This window comes from Toxotes jaculatrix, chromosome 7 (assembly GCF_017976425.1).
Source record: "Toxotes jaculatrix isolate fToxJac2 chromosome 7, fToxJac2.pri, whole genome shotgun sequence".
NCBI classification, from domain to species: domain Eukaryota; kingdom Metazoa; phylum Chordata; class Actinopteri; family Toxotidae; genus Toxotes; species Toxotes jaculatrix.
Genome location: NC_054400.1, coordinates 7423657 through 7451099, shown reverse-complemented (window position 1 = coordinate 7451099; position 27443 = coordinate 7423657). Strand labels below are relative to the sequence as shown.

The 27443-nt window shown below is 40.7% G+C and overlaps 1 protein-coding gene across 1 annotated transcript; it reads right to left on the bottom strand.

The window, feature by feature from the left end:
- Window positions 1-2447: 2447 nt before the first annotated feature.
- On the bottom strand, window positions 2448-26954 carry cspg4ba (chondroitin sulfate proteoglycan 4ba). The gene is made up of 10 exons (XM_041042689.1): window positions 26710-26954; window positions 22808-22971; window positions 16713-20285; window positions 15599-16072; window positions 14811-14987; window positions 11022-11220; window positions 9693-9824; window positions 7157-7329; window positions 6468-6651; window positions 2448-6258 (listed from the first exon to the last, which is right to left on the bottom strand). The coding sequence occupies exons 1-10, from the start codon at window positions 26798-26800 to the stop codon at window positions 4199-4201; spliced, it is 7227 nt and encodes a 2408-aa protein (XP_040898623.1). The 5' UTR covers window positions 26801-26954; the 3' UTR covers window positions 2448-4198.
- Window positions 26955-27443: the final 489 nt, after the last annotated feature.

Below are 27443 nucleotides of genomic sequence, written 5' to 3'. Positions count from 1 at the left end.
TGTTTCTCTAACCTGGCAAACAGATGTCACTGAGAACAACTGAATCTGAATCACTGAAAAAACAAAACTGTAAACGTGTTTTTGTGTGTGTGTGTGTGTGTGTGTGTGTTTGTTTGTGTGTGTGCGCGTGCTGTCTTGCAAATCTAGTTTCAGACTGAGAGGTCTGAAACTAGATCAGCAAGACAGCACACAAGCACTGCCTTCATTGTGGTAATTTAGCTGTACCGTTGGAACTCTTTTACTGACTTACAAAGTGGGAGGAACTATTTTGGGCACCCCTGGTTTTGAAAGTAAAAGTCCCTTAGACAATGTTAAGAGGTTCACAGTTGGAGCACTTCGTCAGCTTTGACCAGTGTGAATCCCCCCTGAGAGATGATCAGTCCTAATTACTGTGTTACAAAATACCTTTTTTTTTTTTTTTTAACTTGTCTACATACAATTTCCTTAGGGGATAAATAAAGCCTATCTATCCTTTCTATCCTATTTATACTTCTGTCACAACCTTAACTGTGTGTTTATTATTTTAACCTTGAAGACAAAGGCCCAGTACACCTGCCACTGTACGGGCAGGTATCAGAGGGAAGGGACAAATGACCTATATGGTCATTCAGGCTGAAGGACTCCTTGTCACAGACTACAGCTGTGATGTTCAGTCCAGTCAATGTTCAGTGTTCAGTGAAAATCTAGAGTTTATGGGAAAGGGTGTTTGTTAAAGGAAGCTGAAAATAAAATACTTGAATATTGAATAAACACTATTAAAGCTTTTCCAAAAAACATGATTACTACATTACATTTAAACATACACAAACATAATAAAGGCATACATCATAAAATGTGGTCTATTCTTTACAGTGTGTACTCGTCTGTTCAGCACTGACTGTGGTCTGCGACTGCTGCATCTCCCATCTTTATTTTTTTTTCAGATGTTACTTTCTGTTCCTTACTTTTTGTTAATCTGTGTTTTTACTAATGAGTAAGTAGCTACCCTTGTTAGTAGGTTTATTTCTTCTTTTGACATGAGTTAAATAAAAAAGCATGTGAATTATGTGGGAAAATGGTTATTTAGTTAATCAGTTTGACACTCATAGAAGACAGTGAGCTGTGTGGATGCTAACAAATAAAAACTGAAGGAATTCAAGAGTTTGGACTAACTCAAATTTCCTCTCTGGCCACAGATGCAGCCTAATGTTTGTGGTTGCTTATCTTTGTTTAACTTTGTTGTCTTTGTTTAACAATGTGTTTATATTTGTGTCTTCCTGTATGTTTGTTCTTGGCGCTGTGGGGCTAACAACCGGAGTCAAATTTTTTGTATGTGTCAACATACTTGTCCATTAAAATTGATCCTGATTCTGTACTAACAAACTGAGGCTACACTTTTCTTTTCTTTTCTTTTCTTTTCTTTTCTTCTCCTGCATTGTGTGTCAGAGTGCTGACTCCACACACACCTGCAATCATGATAATCTGAACAATTTGATGATGTTTGTCCCGAGCTGTGTTGGAATTTCCTTTTAATAAATGACAATACTGTGGTTTACAACAGGAGCCCAATGAAGTCCCTGTTAGTGGACTCTGTGGCTTGACATCGTTGTGCTAACTTTGCAGCTCACATGTGATGCCATTACTCACCAACCCTATTAGCTCATTTACTGTCAACAAGACCATTCAGCACACCGGCACTGATTGTGTAAAAGTCCTGAGCTGAATGCATTTTTGGATGATAGCAATAGCATTCTGTACCAACCAACTATATTCTTAAATTAACACCTGTACACATGTGACAAACATCCTTAATGCCCGCTGTATCTACCGTGTTCGCCATTTGGAGAACAAATAACTGCTTTTCTTCACATGATACCATCAGTCATGTGGACTGACTCACAGCACTGAAGCTTCGACAGCAGAAAAAGATCCTTGTGCTTTTCGAAATCACATTACATGTTTACCCTCTGGGTACCCAGAAGACCCAGAACTGGTTTGGCAACGAAGCCTTTCCTATTGAGATAGTGAAACACACACACACAGCACCTTCGTGCAGATCATGTGACAAATCCTCCACAATTAAAGTAATTCCAGGAAACTAGGAGAAGTGATGATGATAATTAATCTTTTTCTAACTGATCCTCTGGTGCAATGTATCTTGTTCTGCAATGAATGCAGTATCATTAAGAGGAGGGCAAAAGGCTGCAAGCACAGTTTAAATTATAGAGATAGAGAAAACTGCCAACAACTCATTTAAATGGATGAAATAAGGGATAATTTGGATGCTACTGTCAAACCAACATTGCTTTTTTAAGAGTCAAAAACAGCTTTGGTTGACTACTTTAATCCTCTTTTTTGAGGATAAAATAGGCAGACATTTGGTCAACAAGACTGCTTAAGTCATACACACACATTTACGGTATGATTTTCCTACTGTGTGATAGCGGAAACTAATTCCTTTCAAACGCTTTAAAGGGGTTTATTAAAAATATGGTATAAATAAATATGACACTTCTGTTACATAAAAGGTTACATCTGTCATATGAGACTGGGATACACTAGATAGACATTTCTGTTCAGTACAAAATGATTCTATAAGTTTACAGTGGTTTTCTGTTTTTTTCTCCCATAGCTTGCCAGAACATGTCAGAGCAGTACCTTTCCTTTACAGTAGATACATAATTACAGTGTCAAACAACCAAATTAAGCCTACAGTAGATAATGTCAAAAATCTAAGGACACACGTTAAACAGGCTTGTCAGTCTTAAATAATTAATATAAATACCAGCACTCATTTCAGTCAAAGAAATTCTCAGTGTTTTGTAATTTGTCTAAGAAAAACCTGTCAGTATTTTTTAAAGATGGTCTCCTCGTGTTAGCAACTGATGCTCCAATGAGCAAGAGACTGACAACTTGTTCTTTTGACAAATGTCTCATCTCAGAAAGTCGTTCCCAATACCAGACGAATGAGACTGTCTTACGGTTAGCAGCTCAATCTCCTGAAACGTAGGTGAACCCACTATCCATTCAACTGTAGGAGAAACCGTTAGAAACTAGATTATAGAATGAACCTACTGTTCAGTCTTAATCGATGAGGTTAAGGTGTACAGTGTAGATTTTGTATAATCTTTAATCAGTGCCTTGATTTTTTTGTTCATGCTTCTTGATAATATAAAAATACTGTGCATAGTAAAATAATAATAATTAAAAAAAAAAAGATAAACAGTTTCACCCAGTGTAATCTGACCAGGGCTACAATAGTGATACAAAACCACTTTAACATCCCATTTTAATATACAACCATGGTGGAAACCATTAGTGACAAAGCTGTAATTTTTATAATATTAAATCCTGTAATGTTAAACAAAGATCTATTATTGACAATACATGCAACCCTCATTAAAGTTAACATGAAGTGAATGACTGTTAACAAAATACCTGAGTTTACAAAAAGTTGCTAGACTATCATATATATTACATAACAACAATGTAAAATCTGCACAATCAATTGAAATGCTTTGAAAATACCTCTTTATACCAACGTCAGTCTTAGTGATTCACAGTTTCAAGTTGTTAGCATCAGCTCAGCTCCGGCTCTGATGACCATGGCCCATAATGGGAGAGACTTCAACGTGCATGAGGATCACACAATGCAAGTGATTAAATTAGGCACCAAACACAGGTAACTTACCACAATGACTGTAAATGCTCAAGTGACCAAAGTCTGAATATACAGCAGTAGTTGGTGCTGGATTTTTAACCAGTGTTTGAAAGGTCTGTACAACGCAAAGCTGTCCTGACTCTTATGTGTGTATTGCAAAAATACTCTGGCCACAGTGGTTTTCTTCTTTATCTATCCTTAAAGGTGCATGAATCAATCTTTGGCCACTCGGGGACAGAAGAACTCAAGCTAGTAGACACATCCAGCAGAGACAGAGCAACATTACTGTCCTATTGGAGCATCGATTGATTTTTAGCTCCCTAAATGTTGTTTTGTTGAATTTTGAATTGAGTGATAATTCTGTGTTTGCCACTATGAGTGAAACCTCACACGACCCTGTAATGTGATTCAGTATTACTACAAAAATATTGATTATTGCAGCTTTAAACTAATAACCTGCAACAGGTAGTAATTCATTACAGCCTCATTTAAGTACACAACCACATTTTCATCTGTGATCAAAACCGGTAACAGTGTTCTCTACCCAGAGCTACAAGATCATACCCAGTACTGATTCTTCTGAAGAGTGGGAGTGGCGGTTCTAATAATTTGACAAGATGCTGCAGGTGAACCATTGCTCCGAGAACTTACGAGCATGTTTGAATCAATGGTGTTGTAACCTGAGCCGTGATTTGACACCAATAATCGATTAGATACAGGGCTGCCTGGGCAGGTGGGGTTTAATGGGGTGACAGTCACTGTGGGAACTGTTGTGCTCCTCTGGGTTTGGCCTTGGTAGGACTCACTGCTTGGAAGACCAGTGGAAGGTGGCTCCGTTGGTGCAGCAGTGCTCTGCTTCCGTTGCCTGTGGTGTCGAAGAAAGACAACAAGGACTACAAAGATGATTACAAGCAGCAGCAGGGCCAGGAGTGGTAAGATCACCAGGAGTGGACTGGAGTTTTTTTGAGGGTAGGATTCCACACGAACTGGTGTGTTCCTGAAGGGAAAATCCTCCATTCCACGTGTTGGTTTGCCAAGAGTTGTACTGAAAATGCTAGTTCTGTTGGAGTTTCCCCAGCGGTTGCGTCCCTTGAACTTTTGCTGGTTTTTGCTTGGTTGTTGGGTGGAGAGGAAAGCTGTAGACAGGACTGGTGAAGCAGTTCCATTTCTGGAAGTCTGGATTGGTGTCTGAGGAACAGATGATGTGGTTGGGACAGGACTCTTTGTGGTTGGAAAAAGTGCTGGATCATATGGCACGATTGTAAAGTGGAACTCCCCTTTAGCAGGTTGGATGTTTTCAGCTTTCAGCAGAAACACAAGTGAGTCATTTAACTCTTGAACTCCAGTCATGTTTGCATTCAGCTCCAAGGTTATCTTCTCCTGCATCACTTCCTCAAAGGTGAAGGACTCAGCTTGTGCAGCTTTCCTGGACATTTCAGGTTTTGCCCGAATCACCTTCCCATACTTAGGATGGGAGATAATTTCAAATACAGGGTCACTATTACTGATATTAGCCAGTTCAGAGGCATTAAGAAAACTAGTGCTGAGTTTGACAGCAATCCCACTGGGAATCCTCAAACCTTTGCCAAACCGGATCAAAGGTGTAACAGTTATGTTAAGCACTTGGCCAGTCAGATTTGCTTCTGCAGTGAAGGCAGTGAACTCAAAGCTGTCTTCAGCAGAGGACAGGGAGATCATATGGTAGGACAACCTTCCAGCCTGTAGATCTTCCTGTTTAAACTGTGTAACCTCCTGACTGTCCTTCAGAAGTTTGCCAAAGTTTGGAGGCCTTGTAATCTGGTAGTGAATGGTGATGTTTTTCCCATTGGTAACAGCAGCAAGGTTGTCTTGGGTCAGTAATACTGAAGTTTTGCCTTGCTCCAGTGTCAGTCCAGTGTAGTTGACCAGAGAAATTGTGATTTCTGTCACTTCTAAGTTAAAGAGTTTATATATTGGTTTATGATGACCATCTGTGACACTGAAGTAGAACACCCCTGAGACAGAGCTTCCATCATGGATAAAATAGACGCTTCTGTTATTGATTTGGGCTTGGGTGAAGGCCACTATCGACTCATTCAAACTTCCTTCAAGAGCTAGGTAACCATTGTTTGGCTTGCTAATCACAGAAAACTTAATACCATCAGGAGGATTGTCTAAGTCTTCAACTTTGAGATTCTCAGGTCCAAGTGCTACTGTGTCCCCTTGTACCACCCTCAGACTTGGAGCTTTGGTTTTTAGCAAAGGTGGCTGATCATTCACTGGTAAGACTGTAATGTTAAAACGCTCCTCAACAACATCACTGTCATCTTGAGGGCGTTGCGCTGATTTGCCCTTAGGATTTAGCCAAGCATTGAAGACAAAAGAATCATGAGTTGTCTCTGAGTTGTCGTGCTTGTAGGTGATACCATATTTGTTGACAATGAACTGGGAGAAGTTAGGTTTCTCCTTGGTGAGGTTTCTCTCACCAACCACGATGACACCATGTTGAGGAAGAGATGTTACCTGAAACCAGACCTCATGGGAGCTCCTCTGAGGTGTCGGCAGCTTGGACATCAGGTTAGTGGCATCAAGCTTGGACTCATCAATAATGACACTCTCTCCTTCCGTTACCTCAACACCTATGCCCAAGCAAACATCAAGTAAATCACCAAGCAAAACATTGTTGAACATTTTTCAGTCATAAATAAACATAAATAAGAGCATAGTCTGTGGTTTTTAGCTATACTAGTGGTGTAAACATTTAGCACAAAGCTAAAATGTTCTGTAAGGCTTTGACTAAGTACAGCCTTACAAAACTGCTAGCATGGCTGTAGACTCTTGTTCATACCTGCGTTTGCAAGCAGGACTGTGTTGTGTTCAGGTCCAGTGTTCTCATAGGAAATGTCTATTTTGAAGATCTGGCTGTCCAGAGAAGCAGGCGGTGATGCCACAGAGAAGGTCATGGAGTCCATAGCTTCCCACCCCACCGACTCAATGGGGGTTTGAATGTACATAACCTCTTTCCTGTCCACCTAGGGTACACAACCACCACAAATCCTCAGAAAAGCCATGATCCAAAATGAACTCACATCAACAAATCTGCGAAACAGCAGCAGCACATCACTCATTCCTAAAGTGAACTGATGGTTTCATCAGCTGTATGTACAGCTCAGTGGCCTCAATAGTTCTTCACCCCCTCAGACAGATATTACTAAAGTATGTATAAGATTTCATCATTAATTTAAAACTGCTTTGCTCAGCAGTAAATATAGTACACGAAGCAACATGGCTTTAACTGTCCATCAGAAATAACTGATTACATAAAAGCCCTCCATGTTCCACTCAGCTCAAGAAGCGAAAAGTCAATTTCCTGAATGAGGACAGAGAATATCTATTATTTATACCATGGAAATCTGGCAACTTTCCACATGAAAGGAGGAGCCCTGATGTCTGGTTCACATCCTTTGTATTTCATTTTAAAATACAAATACAATACAAATACAAAATTAGAGTTGATGCATCCATCTCTTCACTCACCATATCTTGTGTGAAAGTGGAGATGTCTACTGTTGAATTATCAGGCTGCCTTGTCACCAGTCGGCCCAGTTTAGGATGCCGAATCACACTAAATGTAATGACACGATTGGACGTGTTGCTGATGTCGTTGGTCACAGCTTGTAAATCTTCATTTGTGATTAGTGCAGAAGAGCCTAGGGGAAGGACATGAAATTGAATTAAGAAAATTAATGATGAAGTGTCTTGGATTATTGATCATGAAACAGTTTTTCTTGTCTGGTACTCAGTTTAACTATGACCACACTGTTAAAACTCTTGTGTGGTGGCATCATATGTAGCAAGTTTTTCCCCTCCGGAGGCGTTTCACGTCTTTTTGACTCCAAATTATGCAAAACAAGGTCTGGAATAAACCGATGAGAGTTCTTTGATGTGTCAAATTAAAGCTGCACTGCAGACATCACAGACTTTTTACGGCGCTGTCCAACTGCAGTGCGGGGTGTTACATAAAATCCACACAAGAAATTAAAAGTGGAACAGCTCCTTCTAGGCACAGAAATCTTCCACTTGGTAAAAACGTAAGGCGAAACATCTTCTGTGTATGATGAAAGGGCCTCACTACCGAGAGCGTCTTTTCTTTATAAGACGAATTGGATAGATTTGCCTTGCTGCCACTGTGAAGATTGTGAGAATACTAAAAAAAGACTGCTGATAAATGATAGAAGGCAACGATAGAGGGAAAGAGGAGTCAAAGCACAGTGAAATTCATTCATCACTTTTCGTGAGCACTCCCACGAAAGAGACATGTCAGTCTCTCATGGGAAATTTCCCTCCCAGAGGAAGAGGGAGAGACATGCTTTCTTGTCTTTTTACAATGAAAACCTAACATGCACTTAGTCTGTAGGAGATGGGTTTTGCTATATTGTCAGATATTTGTGCAGTGTTGAGACATGTAGAATATTCAGAGGTAAATAATCAAAATACATAACACAACCAAAATACTTTCACACAACTCTTGTGTTGTTTAATCTGTGCCTGAAAGATGGAATAAATGCATATATACATGCATTCTGTGTTTATAGTCAAGTGCAACACTATGAATATCTTCCAAACAAGACTGTTCTTCCCCCTTTCCACAACAACTAGCTTTTCACTCCACCTTCAAGTGTGGACATTTTGGACAGCTGTACACACTTTTGCCTTCCCATGTGAGTGGACAAAGCATTGTAGAAGATGGTTATTTTCTAGGATAATGTCCACTGTGGCCACGTCCATTAAGTGAGGAGTCTTTGCACAGTATTTTTGTAAGGAAGGGGAAAATCATTAATCTCCCCTCCACAGCCTGAAAGTGTTTCATGTCACCCCTCACCCCATCAAAACCCTTCATTGTCAGTTAAAGCTCCCATCCCTCCCCCCTCTCCCTGCCCTGCCTGGCACAAAGCACAAACAGGGCTGCTTCAGACAGACAGTGGCACAGCTTTTCAAGTACACACTCACCCTGTGGCTGGGAAGCTCAGCAGAGCATGCCAGTTGGCAGTTAGCTGCCCTCGCAATATCCTTTCCTCCTAGCTCACAAAACCAGACCACTGGAAATCTCAAAAAAAGATCTCAGATGTGTTTGCAGACACAGTCGACAGTCTGCCTATTTTTAGCTCCAGAGTATTAAAAGTAGCATACCATATATCAAAACATCACCAGTCTGGTATTTGTGCAATGTAATGACAAATTATCTAACACAGCGGTTCGTAAGAACATACGAGCGGGTTAAATCCTACAAAATACAACAAATAAGAGGGCAAGGTGTCACACACATATGCACATGCAACACACACATCTGTACTTCTATCTTTGTGTAGACACTCATTAACATAATGCATTCCCCAGCCCCCTTACCCTAACCTTAACTATCAAAACTGAATGCCTAACAATAAAACACTTCAATGGCTTAAAACTCAAACCAGTCCTCACACTGTACAGCCACACACGTAAAACTCACATACACAAACACACAAATACAGTTTTTCAAGTGAGTCCTCATTAAAAAAAGAGAAAAAAAGGGGGGGAATCAGTATTTTGCTTAGGGTTACTAATAGTAGAGTACAACTGAAGAGCCTCTGAGAGAGAATGACAGAGAGAGACAAAAATATATCGTTTCACTTTCTTTAAGGATGCAGCTGTATAGTTTAAGCCTGACACAAAGTACACAAAAGAAAAGCAAAAATTGAGAGGAAACAAAAAAAGACAGCTAAAGAATGATGATGATAACCACAGATAGATGTTTTGGTTTGGAATCAGATTTGGTTACATATCGGAAAAGTCAGATGCTGATTTGGAGGACGCATTAAAAGATAAGTCTGGTGATATTTTACATTTTTCTTATTGTCATTCCATGAAAAGACCAAAACCAATATGATATAGTGTAAAAATGATGAGACAGACTAGCACATGGTTGGTTTTGTTTTGTTTTTTTTCCCATGAGAGTTACTGACAAAAATAAAATATAGAATACCTCCAGGCTTATCCTTTGTTGATACGACTCTACTCAGATGGTGGAATTTACCTGGAAACACCTTGAGTGGACGGTTTTTCTCTAAACTGAGAACTAAGGCTCTGGCAGTGATGCTGAAGATCTGCCTGGGGGTGAAGTTCACACCATCATTGACTTGGAAGTTGAATCCTCCAGACATGGCACCTGGAAGTGACATGAAACACAGAAATGAAATGTGTCAAGAAGTCTCCAAGGGAAGGTTTTTATATTCTGTCTTGCACTGAACAAAGAACAACTGCATCTTAGTTTTGTGAGTACATGTTTTCACTTTGTTCTTGGCTGGAGCAAATTTAAAAATACGATGCATCTGGTTTCTGCAAAATACACGGAAAAAAAGTAAGTGATCAGCACTCTCCTGGTGCTGGTCTCGAGAAAAACTGCGATGCAAGCTAAAAATTCTTATTCTCAATAAGGGACTACTCAATCAAAACCAATTGTCTGTACTAGTGTTGATTGGTGTATACAATGTGTGTGTGTGTGTGTGTAAAAAAGAAAAAGACATTCTTCAACATATAGGGTGGGGTGAGAACCTTGCACAGTATTATTACAACCGTTCCTGGTGGTGCAAAGGAAAAAAGCAAGTACAAATCAGAGGAGTCAGCAAAAACCTAAACTGAGAAGGACACTATCAAATGTCGACAGAGCTTGTCCACCGTTTTACATCTGTTTCCAGACTATGCAGTATTATCACCTCCAACCTGGTGTTCAGTCCAGTCTCTCTTAACTATATCAGTGTGGCAAGTAGTTCTACAGCTAATAAAGAAAGTTCAACACTGTTTCTGCTGCTGCCTGTTTTGACTGCAGGCTGTCACGAGCAGAGGGCAAATCAAACAGTGGGAACTGTCAACAGCAACTTCTAGTGGGAGCAAAAGGAATAACAACAAGTTACCTTGAATCAAATAAACACGGCTGAACTACATTTGGCAATGATGCAATAAATCCAAATCATGCAGGAGAATAAACTAATATACAGTAATAACAGTTTGCTATGAACTGTACATGTGAACATTTCGACAACAACAAAAACATGATGTGGATTTGATTTCAAAATGCTAATGTAATGAATACTGATAAATGATAGTATGTCCTGAATTATCTATTGCTATTGTTTTTTTTCTTTCTCAAAATCCATCTCCACAGAAGCAGTGGATGTTTAATGTTCATTATTTTTATTTATTATTTTTAAGGTTTAACCTTTCTTAAAATCTGTAACTCAGGAGAAGAACCACTGCACAAGTCACAAATCAAAGTACTACATAAGATTATTTAGAAAGTCTCTCCTGTCTTCTTCTGTGTTGTGCTGTGTACTAAATTGATCAGTTGGCAGGAAACACATTTTACCTTTGTGCACAAACAAAAGCTGTCCTTGGTCTATGTGTGACTGGCTGAAGTTGAGCACCGCTTTCATAGGGGCGCTCTTCAGGGACAAGTGTCCGTTGCTCGGTGGGGTCACCATAAAATGGAGCTCCTCTGCGGGTGTGTCCTGGTCCTGCGCCCTCAGATCCTCTGGGGTGATCTCTGTCACTGAAGACACCCAAACCTGGACACAAGATGTATTTGACAGCCAAATGTGGGACTGACATTTATTTTGATGGATAGCATGAAATACTGTCAGATGTTGTTATACAACAGGGCAAAAGACTTTCGACATTAAACTTATTTCTGGTTGTGGATGCCAGCCTTTATACCCCCATAATTCAGGTGTCCTGGGAAAAAAAAATAAATAAAGATGTCTGGAGGATAGAACACGACTATGTCCTAGGTACTTTTTTTTATGAATTAAATGCATTTGTGAGGCAGCTATGTAACACCTACTCTCAGCAAAGATACAACACAACTAAAAAGGAAGCGAGACACATAAAAGACCGGCAGAAACAGCTGATGTGTCCTTGTCATTCATCACCACATACAATGGACCCAGGATGCTGTGGGTGTGAGGCTATTTCACATGTTTTTCTCTGTCTTTCTTTCTCTCCAGGTCATTTTCATGACCTGGAGACATCATCCACTGAAGCAGAACTGCTATATAAAAATAATCTCTGACTGAGGCACCCAAAGATGGCAAGACAATAACAACCTATGCCATTCTGAGCATCACTCAAGTCATGTTCAACAATATAATGAACAAATGAACAAAGCCTCGAGCTCACACGAAGGAACTCATTGACACACAGGACACAAAACTACTAACCACTTGAAAACAATGGATCTTTTTTTTCTGAGAACCAATACGATGATTGAAAAAAATCCACCAGGAGACTTTGAGCTCATCATATGGGCTGTTGTAATGTCACATACAGGTAGATACTGGTGTTCCCTTTTGCCTAGTCTTGCTGAATGTTTATGTCTATAAGAAAGTAAATCCTATTTTGCAATTTTTAAAACACTGTCCTGATTAATGAGTCTAATCACAGAGAAGCACAGTGAACATTTTACTCCCCACCCCCACCTGTAAGGTTAAAACTGTCTGCGTGGGGCCTTAGTTGTTTATTGGTAAAAACCTGCCATGAAACTATGACACGTGATCTGAAACTGAAGCTGTGGGCTGGAAAACAAACACAATGAGCGGTAAGATGCTCTGTAGAGCTGATGGGACTGCAGAGTGGTAACTATGAGACAATTTAGCTGTGGTAACTATGAAGGACAATTCTGTCTCTCATAGTTACCACCTCATAGCTACCACTCTGGGTCAAATGACAATGTAGCCATTTAATGCATTTTTGAAATAGAAGATGCTGATTGTAAAAGGTTTAAAGTCACAATAAAAATTATTGTTAGGTTTGGTCACAAAATCCACTTTGGTTGTAGTGTTTTCTTTCTTACTGTCCAGATTACAGACAGTCCTTTTCATACAAATGAGTGCAAACTTCCTGTTAGAACAGTCTTTAGAAGGTCATACTGAAAAGTGCAATGCAGCCACAAGATATGTAGGATTTTATATAAAGCGTGTGATCACACTGGTTAAGTAGCAAGTACCATGTTTTTACTTCACACTGCTGCTCTCCGAAAGTTGGTTTATGTCTCAGATCACACACTGCAAAGCTGTACTTTGCAGGGTGAAGGGAAGTGGGTACAATGAGACATAACACTTCAAGCAGGAATGAACAGCTTATGACAAACATCATAGTTAGATACAAGAATGTCTGAGACAGGTTTTCTTTTTTTTTTTTTTTATTTTAAAACTACTTAATACTGGGTGACACTTTGTTTTTAGTTTTACTTCCTGGAACAGAAGCATGGGGCACTCTTTCAGTTAGTACCTGTAAACCATCATCTTGGTCACTCAGCATCTTCCCCCATATGAGAACACTTGCCACACATGTGAATGTGTGGCAAGTGTTCTCATATGGGGGAGACTTGCCACACATGTGAATGTGTGTCCCTCAAGGGAAATGACTACACTTCCAGAAATCCCCCGTTTAACAGGAAGTCACAGCAGGATCAGTCTGACAAACAGCATCAGGATGACTCCCCCAAAGTCAAAGACAAGACACATGGGATCAATTTGAACAAACAGGCCCTCAAACATGACAGGGTGCTCATCAGACTGCAGCTTTCATGATAGGAGATGACAGTCAAGTTTAAACAAAACAAACTGCACCACACTCATATCTCTGATTCACTTTTATTGAATTCCTGGGAGTCGTGACTGCCAAACTCCAACTCTTTTGATGTTTAGTACTTCAGGTGTTTTAATAAGCATGTGGGTTTTTTTTTTTATCTCACATGCACAAAATAAAAATTTTCTTTCATGTTGCTTCACTTGAAGCTTCTCTTCTGTTGTGTGTGAGCAGGAAGACAGACGTCATCCTGCCCTGATTTATTAGTGCAGGTCTGTCCGAGGGTTTATTCAGCATTTTCCAAGCTTGTATAACATGAAACAATAATCCCTATGGCACAGATAAATAAAAATCTGATGAGTCCTTTTAAAATATTGATGTAGAAAACATTGAAGCTGTATCAAAACAAACTTTTCAGTATGAGGAAATACATTACTCTGTCAGATAAGAAGTAAGAAGACATAAATTTCTCAAAATCTCCCACAGTGTGAGACCCAACATGATGTGCAGTGGCAGAGAGCCACCTTGTGGACACTGAGAATCCAGTTCCTGTTTAAAATCCTCACCCTCCACCAAACATCTGGTAAAACATGATACAACGACCAATAATCGCATTCGCATGAATCAGATCATCACTGTGCAAACCAGTTTGTCAGTCAATAGCTTCCTTTCAAAAATATCCTGTTTCTGATTAAAAAGTCAACTGGCTTCCCGATGTTCTTCAGAGCAGTAAATTTTAGTTGCTCTTTTCTGAGTCTGCAGAACTCCAGAGGAATTTGAGGCATCTGGGGTAAAGCTGCATACACAAAGGAGGCCTATACTTTTACCTTTCTTTCCAGCTGGACTTCTCCCAACTCCAGCCACTAAAGCTGATGAAGTACAAGTCGGCACTGCTCAACACATGGGACACACACAGCAACTTCTGTCAGATTTACAAGTCACATTTAAAATGTATGTAAGTAAAAGTGCTTTTCACTGATGGATAGTAAGTTTTTTTGAAGACAGTGAAGAGAGTTATGTAGCAGTGGAAACAAGACTTAACTGTGACCATATAGTCACAATGTTTACTATTTCTAGACCATGTCATCATGCCACTCAACACTATGATTCTCTGGAATGGATTCAATTCAAGCAATTCCCAGCAGCACAACATGTCCGTGTCATGCCTGGGGGTTATTTTCCATCTGATTTAAAATCTTCTGTATTCATAAGAAGCCTTAGCAATCATTTCCAGTCACCCCAGACCATGCAATACAGCAGCTCCCCTTTCATTTCACTGAAGCAGCCTTGCTTGCAACTGACCCACCAAAAAGCAGGGATATATTTTAATAGTAGGAGAATCTGTTTGAAACGTAACACCATACAAGTCCCAGGCACCTCCAAAATATATGTCAATGCATGGTCTGTGCCGCCAGTGGCCCCGGACCCTCCTCCACATAGCAAACATAGTTTCCCTCATCCAGCCAGCCAGCCATGGCAACTTGCAACACTGCCCACATGAAAACTGTCAGTGCCAGACCTGCTAGTGAAAAAATGTCCAGAGTTTAAATATAGAGCGGTGCAGACTCACCCTGAGGACCCTGTTGGCTGTAATAACAGGAGGCTCATCGTTGACAGCTGTAACCTGGATGTACACCGTCTGGGCTGCACTCTGCTTCCTCAGGCCTGAGTCATTGGCCACCACAGTGAAGTTGTCGGCTAAGGTTTCGCTGCCGTCATGGACATAGTAAATTAATTCATGTTCCACCTGGTTAGAGATCATGGAAATTATTAGGGAGAACGTGAAACTAAAACTGCAAAGATTCATTTAAAATACAGCGGTAAAAAAACACTGTAACATTTTGTGACACTTAGGTCACCGTACTCTCATAGTCCATGACATGAAATGCACAGAGGGAAAAAAAAAACACACACATTCTTGCTTTGTAAAATTTTAGAAATTAAGGACACAACCATGACATTTAAAAAAAACAGCAAGGTCAAGAGATCCTGGCTAGGGCAGGGTGAGATGAGGTGAGGGCAAGGGTAATACTCTTTAATGTTTTTATTTAATTAAGGATGATTTTTAGGTTACAAACACCACAAACATGTCTATATATTAGGATGGAATCTGGAAAACGGCATTGTGTAAAATGGCAAAGGAGAAGAAACCTGTAAATTTAGTTCACATTTGAAAAACACCCTCTCATCATCTCACTCAAAAAAAGAACAGACATGAACTCTGTGCTTTCAGTGTTCGTTACAGACATTAAAATTATTACTGCCATACTAAATCTAATTATTTATCCATCAATACAACTGCCAGTCTGTTGCTATTTTTCCAGGGCAACCATAGAAGTGTATATAAGAACATCTCACCTGCCTCCTGGTGAAAGAGGTTATAGACACACCAGGATGTCGAGAGTGCTCAATGTGACCATGCTGCGGGGGCTCAGTCAAACTATACAGGAAGTTGATTCCAGAAAAGTGTCGGTTGGTGACTTTGAGCATATCCTGGGTCAGTGCCTTGGAGGCGCCCTCGTTCAGCGTGAAATTTGAGACCTGAAGTGGGATGAGGCGTGGGATGATGTCAACAGACATCCTAATGTCGCTGACGTCAGTGACCCCATTGGTGGCGTCAAGGATGAAGGTGTCACTGACTTTGTTGGGCTCCACCTGCATGTACTGGATGTTCCCACTGTTAATGTCTTCTTGGTTAAACGTCTTGACAGGGGACAGTTTGGTTCCGATGTAGCGCTCCTCCGTTTCGACAAAACGCCGGAGAAAGCCATGAGAGGGGGCTACCTTGACTGTGAAAACAATCTCAGATGGCAGGTTGTCCTCGTGAGTGACCTGCAACAATCAGAAAACATCGTCACTGGTGAAATTTGAAATGTTCCATGTGTCACCAAAGTTTAGTTTTTATTTTACTCTGAATGTAACTTGGCATCATTGTAAAATGAAAAAAAAAACAAACACTGGTCAGCATTCAGTTTTTACCTTTTCAGCAACCTTAAAGTACAGGACAGTAAAAGTAATATTTTATGGTGATACTGTTCTTTTATATTTTACACTGTCGTCCAAACATTTCTCCCCTAAGTTTTCATAACTATAAATGATGCATGTTGTTTGATTACATGTTTTTATAGTCAATAGTATCATTTCAGGTTAGGCAGTTCTTAACCTGAACTGTTTCTATTGAAACATGGCCCTGAGAATACACAAGTATTCCTGTTATTACTATTATGTGCATATTATCAGAATTACAATTCTTATTAACATTATTCTATGTGCTTAAAAGAAGAGAGTTAGGGACCACTGGACAAAAAGAACTAGAATAAAAAGAACTATAAAACTGAACATTATTTCCTTAGATTTTAGAGGCAGAAAAATTGCGAAACTGTAACGATAAAGCAAATATACACAGAGTTGCACATTTGTTGATTGGGAATTTCCAAGCCCCCTCTCAAGCAAACACTCTTGAAACACTCACCTCGAGTTTAGTATCGCTGATCTTCACTGGTTTTCCCTCTTCCACCAGTAAGATGTTGTGATGCAGAACAATGGGGGGCCTTTGATGACTTTCCAGGTAAACCTTAACATTAATCCTCACCGCAAGCTGAAAACCTTTAGCTTTCACAGTTAAGTTGAAATAGTCAGCCAGATGTTTGCTGTCATTGTGCCGATAGGAGATCAGCACATTCTTTAAGTCAGACTGTGTGAACGATTCTACCTTTGTTTCATTGAGATAAAGTCCTCCATACTTGGGTGCCTCATCCAACTTGAAAATTACCTCTTGGTCATCTCTGATGTCCAGGTTTGATGAGATACTAAAATTACTGGTGGAAAAGGTTGCTGATTGGCCCTTCTGAACCAGCAAGCCAGTGTTGTTGCCAACCTTCAAGTAAGGGTCATGTGCACTGATGTCTAAAAGGCTTGACACAAAATGTTTTCCATCTGAGACAAAGAGCACAAATCTGCCAGTGCTCACACCTTTGTGAATGAACAACACTCGCTTTTCTTCCAAATCCCTCTGTCGAAACTGGAACAGCCGATGAGTAGTGTCATTAACCAGAACTAGGTCTCCCATTGGGATTCCACGTCGAGTATAAATCAACTGACCATCATCATAATCAGAATCTGCGTCATGATACCGCAAATCTTCTAAAGTGAGCAACCTCTGTCCATCTCTTACTACATGGAAAACTTTGTCAATAACACGTACCGGCTTTTGGTCATTGACCAGCTGAATGGATATGTTGAACGTTCCTTCTTTAGAGCCAATTTCATCCTCTGCGATGGAAGATTTGAACCCTTGGCTAGTGGACGCTATGAAAGCGAACTCGTCTTGAGTTGTTTCACTGTCATCGTGAATGTACATTATCCGTTCCTCTAGAATATCTTGATTACTAAAGGTTAAGATGTTGTCGTAGCTAGCATTGGAATTGGACTTACTAATACGGGCTAACTTTCCATGTTTGGGGCTGCTTATGACTGTGTAGTACATATCCTTTGTACTCAAAGTCTCCGCAAACAGCTCATCTTTCGTGATCAATTTACTTTCTCCCTCCTGAAGCAAGAGTCCATCATTTCTCATAAACACGCTGTTGACATCAGCTTTAATGGAAAACTGGAAATCATAGTTTTGAGACTGAGCATGTTTGGAAAGCAACAGAAATTTGAACCTGTCACTTGTATCTTCATAAGGCCTGTCGACCAGCTCGTAATGTACTTTTTGATCTGTTACATCTCTTTGGCTAAAGGTTGAGTTCTTCTTCAGGACTGTGGTGTCAAGCAGGAGTTTTCCTTTCTTTGGTGTGGTGAGAACACGAAAATAAAGGTCATCCTCTGAGATGGTCACACCTTCAGCTATGGCAAAAAGATGCTCTGAGTCCAGTGTTACTTTTCTAACTTTATCCAAGCCTATCATAATATTCCTCACCAGGTGGTACTTCACCCACTTCACAGTTACCGGGAAGAGTATTTCAGTGGTTGCCCTTGCAGCCACATTAACTTTGCACTTGAAGTAATCAGTGGCATTTGATGTCTGGATGTCTTGAAAAGTACTAACATACCTCAGGCGCTCTTTTTCTAGAAGCCTCTGGGAAAATGAGTCAGTAGGTCTCCATTCACCACTTGAGTGAAGTCTCTGGAGTTCTCCATACTGAGGGGGTTCAATAATATCATAGCGGATGTCAACAACTTGTTTCACAGCATTGGTTTGCACAGCCAGCTCCTTTGAACCGATTACTGCGGTCTCTCCTTGAATTATCTCCAGGCCTGTGTTGTTGGCAATCTTATACTCCAGTGCTACAGCCATGACCCTTAGAACCACAGTGTTGCTAACCTTTTGCCCATCACTAACTCTGAGAACTATCCTTGAGTTTCTAACCCCTGTGTGAACATAGTACACCCTCAGTTCCTCCAAGTCTAAATATGAGAACGAGGTCACTGCCTTGCCAGGGTTGTTTTCAATTTCCAAATATCCTGCATCAGCGTTCAGGTTACCCAGAACAGAGAAGACGAGGTCGGTGTAGCTGCTGTCAATGTCGGTGGCCTTCAGCACATCAGTGGTAAGGCGTTTCTTTGAATTCTCCAACAGGACAAAGAGATTTCCTTCAGGGAGACTTAATTCAGGTGCATCATTGGTGGGTGTCACGGTAATATTATATCGGTACAGTTTGTTGTCCTTCAGATAATCAGGAACTTGCCTTCTACTGCTAGAATAAATTGAAAACATGAAGAAGTCATCCGGTTCCTCAGAGCCTCCATGGATATACATCACTCGACCATGCCAAAGGTCCAACATGCTGAAAGTGTTCTCCTCTTGGTCTTGATCAACATCAAGCCTTATCTGACCACGAATTGGTTGCTCCCGAATCCGGAACATAATCTGAGATTGTCGAATGCCAAGCTTCTTGAAGTCCAAGAGCACTTTGATGTGTTTGGCCTCAAGAGATGCCCTACTACCTTCCTGCACCACAAGGTTTTTGAGCTGTACGAAATTTGAGCCATACCTTCTGTCCAAGCCCCTTGCGAGGGTGGACATGTGAAATGATGGAGTTGGTGTCACCAAGTGAAAAAGAGATCCTGGAGTGCTCATCGGAATCACAGTGGTTGATGGTTCTGGCTCTTGCTCTGGCTCACAACCAAGTGAGATATCCTTAGTGACTACAGCACTAGAGAGACCCATCTTCACTCCGTTGACTTCAATGTTCTTCAAACATCCTTTGAAAGAACCTCCTCTGACACGCTTTCCAGACACAGAGACAAGTCCCACCTTTCTGACTTCTGATCTGGTGCTGTCATCGATACCTCCAACAAAGAGATAACCTTTAAGCTGAAGACCCTTTGAACGAGAGCTGATGCTGCTTTTCACCATCTCTCCATCAACAGTTAGCTCAAGGCTTTTGGAACTGAAATGCAACTTGACAGAGTGCCATTTCCTATCATTGATGAATGTGAGGGAACGAAGCTCAGTTTTGGCTCCAGCTTTCCCAACAATGGCCACTGGCAAACCTTCCTGAATCTCCACAGCCACAAAGTCCCCCTCTCTGGCTGAATTATACAAAATAATTCCCTCTTTAGCCGACGTGTGAACAATACACTCAAATACTGCTTCTTGTTGGGCTTTCCAACTTGGAAGAGAGATGTAAGCCCTGGAGCTGAAGAAGCTGATAGGGTCGTCCTCAGTGGCAAAGAATTGGGGACTGCAACCTAAAGACACCTCATGGACACTCTTGAATCCAGTATATGGCCTTAGTGATGACAGCAAGTCATGTTCGTTGAAAACCACATCGTCCATGCAGCCTCGGAAGCCAATCGGGTCTCTGGGGAGATAAAGTTTGTCCAGGCCCCCCGAGCCTCCAACCCAGAGACCATCCAAGATGTTCAGATCATGGTGGGAGCCCGGTATCTTTACACTCGTGTGAGAGTTCTTGTCTACAGTCAGAGTGATGTTGTGCTGCACATGGCGGACCTCCACAGAGTGCCAGGCAAGGTCATTGAGCTGGGTGCCTCGCTCTGACTGTAACACTTGCTCCCCAGATCCAAGGTCCAGTTTCAGCTAAGAGAGGAAACAAAACAACTCAATTATAAAATATGCTAAATAACAGGAACAAAAGGCAAATGCACATATTGATCTGAGCAGTAACTCATTTTAAATTGAGGTTCATCAGTATAGTTTGTGATGTCCCACATTAAATATGATTGTCATTATTGTTAAGCATGTTACTGTTGTGGCTCTAGGAAGTGGCAGTGTTGGGCTGTTGGTTCACCCACTTTGGTCCACACCAAAGAATGCTGAATTACTGAACAGAATGCCATGAAATTTTGGTTCAGATATTCACGGATGAAGCCTGCTGACTTTGGTCATCCCCTGACATTTCTTCTAGAACCACCATGAGTATGTATTTTAGTGAAATGTCTCCACAACCGATCTGCTAATTTTCACTTGGAGCCATGAACAGGTCAAAGTTTTGACCTCAACATTATACATACAAAATTTTGAACAGATTTTGAATTTTTCCATCTAGTGCCATTAATAAGTCAGGATAATCAAGGATTCAAACATTATACATGCTAAAAATCAGCATTTTAGTATTGCCACTGTAAACTTCAACTGCTGTGCTTAAGTATAGCCTCACAGCCACTAATATAGCTGTGGACTCTTCCTTTAACATGCATGTATAGGTTGCAACTGTTTGGTATCATGAAGACAATATTGTTAAAATAATATTTTAACACAAAAATATTTATATAGCAAATTGCAAAAATAATATGCAGATTCTTCAAATGCTGCAGCAATTTCATATGAAATAATTGTCTATAGCCTATGACATTATGACTTATATGAATTAAATGATTAAGTGTAGACACCATGAAACACCTGGAAAGGAAAACACAGGATTTAGACTGTTTTTATTCCATGATGTCACCTGTTGTTATAACAGTGAGCTCTGTGATTTTAGGCAGGAAGAGGACTATTATCTCTTTGCCTTCAGCTATGTCCTCAGAGCATCATGTCACCATCTCAAACTAATGCTGCATTTAGATGACATGCTTGTCAAGGCTTGCTGCTGAGTCCCTGCTATTCATGCACGGGTTTCCAGGGAGCCACGCTCATGTCTGACTCACATGGAACGAGACCCCAAGCCTGAGGAAAACTTGTGTGGGTGAACAAAAAAATTATTTGGTGACCTGTGACAGTTTAAGGAACAGGGACGAGTGTTTCACTCCTCGTGCTCACTGAAGTATGGCAATGCAACACAGTCGTCAGTATGATTCATTCCCGGCAGCACAAGTCTAACACGAATAGAAGCTTAGTCATAAAGATTTCTTGAGTTCGATGCACAAAAGCTCTAAAGCATTTCTCAGGACGTCCTGAGTTTCTTATGAATGTGTCTGCCTGTTAAAAAAAGGCTTCCTACTGTACATCTGTCCATTCTCTATGCTGATTAAGCTTGGCAGAGCTGCTTACAGGATGCTTTAGAAGCATGAATGTATTTCACCCTTGAAACCTCCCAGTAAAGCCTGTGCTGTGGACTAAAAATAGTGCCCCCTGCTTGGGACACAAACCCGTCCTAAATTTCTGAAGTGTTCCCAAGGTAAACATAATTTTAATTCTGAAGTAAATCCCCTGATTTGTGTAATGCATGCAATATTTATTTCTATTATATTCACAGCTAAAATACTGTGGCAGTATGAATACAGTTTCACTTGATTTTAACATTTAAGTTATGGAATTCAGTGCCTCCAGAAATAGGGAGATACACTCTTACTGTGAGTTTCTCATTATGAAATACTCCTGGTCACCTCAATTACACATAATTAAACAATAACAAGAAAACTGATTGGTACATATGTTAACTTGATAAAACAGAATTCAATTTGAACTTCTGAAAATTAATTACGTTTTGCTTTTCATCTAAGTTTTAAAGGCTGCACTTATAATGACTGATGTGCAAATATTCTGATAATTGATCAGCTGTTTCAGTCATTTCTATAGCAAAAATACCAAACAGATTTCATGATATCACCTTGGGAACTAAGAAATTGTGATGTGTATTTTTTTTCAACAATATGCTGGCATTTCATAAATAAATTAATGAATAATAATAATTAATCAATAATGAAAACAATCACTAGTTGCAGACCTACATTACATATATCATGGAGTGGTTACAGTACTATTGTTGGACAGAGGAGGTGGGAGGCAGATCATCTTATTCTGTGATCAGGTAAAATTATCTCACTTATTCAAAAAAAATAAAAAAAGAGACCTGACTGCTTTTATTATCTCCTAGTTTCTACTGTGACAAGAAGCGACTGGTGAGGAGTTAACACTCAGCTCACATCACACAGGCTTGTCTGCTTGTGTTACTGCGTTGAAAGACTGACACTGTCAGTTGAGATGGAGCCATAGCTTACGGTGGTCAGTGTGTGTGTGTGTGTGTGTGTGTTGTGAGCGTGTATGTGCTGGATCACATACATCTGCACGTATTGTATGCATGTGCATGTATGTGCATGTGTGTGCTGATGTATGCTCGAACACATATGCTCATGTGCTGGGGCCATGGATGTACCCACCTGCAGGCGACCAGCGTGGAGCTCTAGTAGGAAGTAGTTGGTCTGGCCTGCGGCGAGAAACAGCAGGCCACTGGTGCTGGAGGTTCGGAAGCGAATGCGGAGAGTGTTATGGTCTGACGACTCTGTTGCCTTGAGCTGTACAAAGCCATCGCCATAGAAGGAAGCTGTGGCAAGAGGCATTAGAGAGAGAGAGAGAGAGACAGAGAGAGAGAGAGAGAGAGAAAGATTTTTAAAAAAAGAAAAGAAAAAGAGAGAACATATATGGTCAAATGTGGTGCTCACTGTCTTTTGCAGGCTGTTAAATCAGTGCATCATCAATCATTCAATCTGAGCTGAGTATGAGGGAGACGTGGAACAGAAAGTACAGTAGCAGTGACTCCAGCAAACACAGCAAGTCAAGTCAAGCATTGTGGTCTTAATATAGCCAACATGTGACATTTAGATATAAAAGTCAGGCTAATTATCATCTTCGTTGTTCTTTACTAGTGGAACAGAGTCTCTGTTAGTGGGAAGCACGCACACACACACACACACACACTCACACACACACACACACACACACACACACACACACACACACACACACACACACACACACACACACACACACACACAGCTTTTTAACACACATACACTGTGCACAAATTATAGCTCACCTGATTTAAAGAATGCTTGTAAGATTCTTTGGATCTGCTTAGCTTAGCCTTCCTGGTGGGCCAGTTGTGTTTGTACTTTATATGTTCAACCATAATGATTTACATGCATTCAAGTACGGCAAGAGTACAATTATGAGTTTTAAAGCTTTACCTATAGAATAATAACCACCTTAAGGATGAAACTAAACTCCAGCTTGTGGGTTGCAAGAGAATTGCAGGGTTCAGGCCTCTGTTCGCTTGTAGCTTTAGGAGAAAGTTACTCATGGACTGTCCACAACTATAGTAAAGACATATCTGAATGTTAAAGGTATTTGACTTTAATGCCACAACAGCAGAATACAGACTGAGGCGGTGGATGTGGAGGTGGCTCGGAGGGAGTCAGACATGTTTGGGCCTGCCCTGCCCTGACAGGAACCTTCAACCTGAACATGAAAGGCTCTGACGTCCCCACATTGTCTGTGGCCCCATGTTCCAGAAACAGCGTGGCGGATGGACCCAGCTGTTTCTTCTACCTCACATCACCCTGTAATCTGGGCTAACGCGCTCTGAAGCTTTCTCATCTCGGCCTCCATGCCCGGGCACCACCAGTTCGGTTTTTAATGAGCTCTACAGTCCCACGCACATTCAAAGGTTAACCAACATCTTCGCCTCTGTGAAGAAACATGCTCATTCCATGTTTGATTTATTTGGAGTTCATGACCCAGGGGCAAGAGCGGCATGCTGCTAATGGAGGAGAGTGATTCACTGGAGAAGCTAGATAAAGTTAATGTGAGTTAATGTAATGTTTTATCTACTAAAAGGGTTAACGCCCTAATGAGTTGTTTGCTCGATCAGATTCGATCTGTGTGGACTGTGTACTCTAAATTAAGACAATTAAGCCAGTAAAGCAAGTAAATCAGCCCTTAAACCATATCAATAAACAGTCATCAATCAAAAAGAGCTGACTGCAGAGAGACAACAAAACAAGTTAATTCAACCTTAATTTATCTACAATAACATGCATCTTCTGCTTACACATACACAAAACCATGCACTTAAATGCACTTACACTGTCAAACAGTATATATTTAAGTGCAAAATAAAAGAAAAGAAAATTTATACCAAATAGTAGAAGAAAGAAATCCTGCAAGTCCTAACAAAGGCAGTCAGCTGAATAAATACATATCATTTTGCAGTATTTTTTTTATTTATTTCCACTGGGTATTTAAATTAAATAAATCATTAACTGTCCAGTCTGTACTAAGTTTTAATTCTCAGTGAGGTGTGATGTGCCTGTAATGTGCCCGTTAAATTGGTAAATGCAAATGGAAATAAAGGAAATAACTGGCCCACAGACACACAGCATCCAGCATTACTTATCCTACATTCTGAAGCTAAATCAGATGGACTGTATTTACTGTCTTTTCTCATTTATACGTCATGCTCATTCATCTGACTGGCTCTGTGTGCGCAACAGGGGGGGAGGCACTTCCGAAAACAAGCCAAGAGGAAAGCAATGAAATTTTTCCCTTAAATTCACAAGGCTGGACATGCATGCTCAATTGCGTTTTGGCGTCATCGCAAAGACGTTCAAGTCATATGACTAAACATCATGTTTGGTTAAAATGAAAGGGTCTTCCCCATAACCTGACTTCTTAGAAAGATAGCAGTGATGTAAAATCACAGTGGGAAGAAAATCTTAGTTGTTTCAGCTGCAGAAACATAGAAATTTGGGGAGTATGTAAATGAGAGAGCACCACAGACTGCCAGAAAGCAAGACCCACACATAAACATACCTGTGTACACCTGACTATGTCCCTTCAGAGGCAGGAGGTGTTTGATGGTTGTTCTGTAATCTACATGTCTGCAGGGGCACTTTCTGTGCAACAGGGACGTATTCTTTTTGTGAGATTTCACAAACTGCTCCTTCAACAACAAAGCCTGTGACCTTTTAGTGAACACCCGCTTACAGTTAATTTGAGGGGTAAGACCAGTGCTTGTCACTGCCTGTGTGCTCAGTTTATACGACAAATCAGAGATGCAACTTGACTGAAGTGTCTCTTTGTTTTGGTTTTTTTTTTGCGGACTGTCATGCCACTCTTGTTGCTAATGCATTATCAAAGCCCGGGATGAGGATGTTTTAGCAAAGGCTTGTTTCATAATGTGACGTGACCGCAGAGGATGCTCACATTCAGGGACGCAATGAAATAAAACAAATGTATGTACTGTAGTTATATTCAACGACGGATATGGTGAGTGTGAGTCATACAGAAATAATTCCTGATTATCCCCAGGGGCGCAGCCTGGATGAACATTGAATATAAATGACACATGCCCAGAATAAAATCAACCAGACAGGCTAATGAATGCCCGTGTTAATGTAAACAATCTAAAGCTGTAACTCACAATAAAAAACATATTTTTTTCCCTTAGGACCCTCAACGCAGCAATGTCTGTCCATTTCCTTGCATTCATTTGCTGCTGTCACAGTCAGATAGCTCTTCCAGTGCAGTGGGCATCACAGTCCCATTTCTGCTGCTGCCGCCTCTGATAAGGTGAGAGTACTGTTGGTGCATACAGTACACAACATAGCCTGTGTGTGTGTGTGTGTGTGTGTGTGTGCACCATGCATGCACAGATTATTAAAAGTCTGATGCAAATCATGTATATGAGATAAATATTGGGTTTATTGGCGTCATTAGTTTGAAAGGTCATGCAAAAATCACGCATTTCAAAAGGCAAAAAAAAAAACAACCCAAAAAATAATTTCTGTTGTTGCTGGAAATGAATCGTGACACATGCAGCCAAAACACCCACCGGCCTGTCCACATTCACATTTCATTTAACCCGGCTGGGTGTTACACTGAGGTCAACGTTTTAAGACCTGTGAACCGCTACAGCAACTCAGACAGCACGTCCCAAAAACATTTAACAATCCTCTGTAAAGTGATACTGAGCCTGCTTTTGGAGACACACTCATGGATACAGAAATAGTGCTGTAGCCCACATATGAAGGAAATAACATCCAGTGAAAAAAAGAAAAGGTAAATGATCATGTTTGAATTGAAATTAACCTGGAAATCTCAACTACCCCTCAGGAAACTGTTTCCTCAGTAAAACTACAAACTCTGGAAGTTAACCAGTATAACCGTGTGGTTACAGCATAAACAATTCGTCATTGAAAGCACCGCCATCACACAAGTTTACACGTCGTTTGCTTTCATTGAAAAACACAAACATGAAAGAAGGGGAAAGTTGCGTTGTTACCTCCCGACGCCAGCTCGAGCAGGAGCGACCACCAGAGCAGACCAAAGCTGAGCCACAACTTCTTGTCGGTGTTTTTCGCAGCAGAGTCCATCTTCCTTCTCCCGGTGCAAACAGCAATGTTAGCGGACGGTGCGGTTACATATTTACAGACCAGGTTTTCACTTCTTCACGCTTCGGTAAACGTCAAACACCGAAGGGAGAGTTTCAGATAATCCCCCAGACCGCGACCGAGACCCCTGCAAAGTCTGGACTCGACTGAATTGAAGCAGCGATGTAGATCTTCGTCTTAACTCCGCCTCGTGTGTGTGTGTGTGTGTGTGTGTGTGTGTGTGTGTCCTCAAAGAAAAAAGCGTGTTAATCCCAGTTTTCAAAATAAAAGCTTGGAGAAGAAGGGGGGCAAAATGCCGCAGGTTTATTCAACCACACAGCACCATGCGGAAAATGTGTGCACAGAAATCAAGAGGTCCTAATGAAGCTGCCGTACATTAACTTTAATTCAATGTCCTGCAGGTGATTTACAAAATAAATCATTACGTTGAAAGCGCTTTACTGATATTGATCGGAAAACAGCATTTAACAGAAAACCAGAAATGTATCACAGCTTATTTTAAAAGGAAGTGACATGTTGCGCCTATACTACAACATACTATTTACTGTGGCAGCTGTTTACGTAAAAAAGGGTTATTAAGGTGTTTTCACATGAACACTGTATGTTTTTATATTACAAAAAGCGT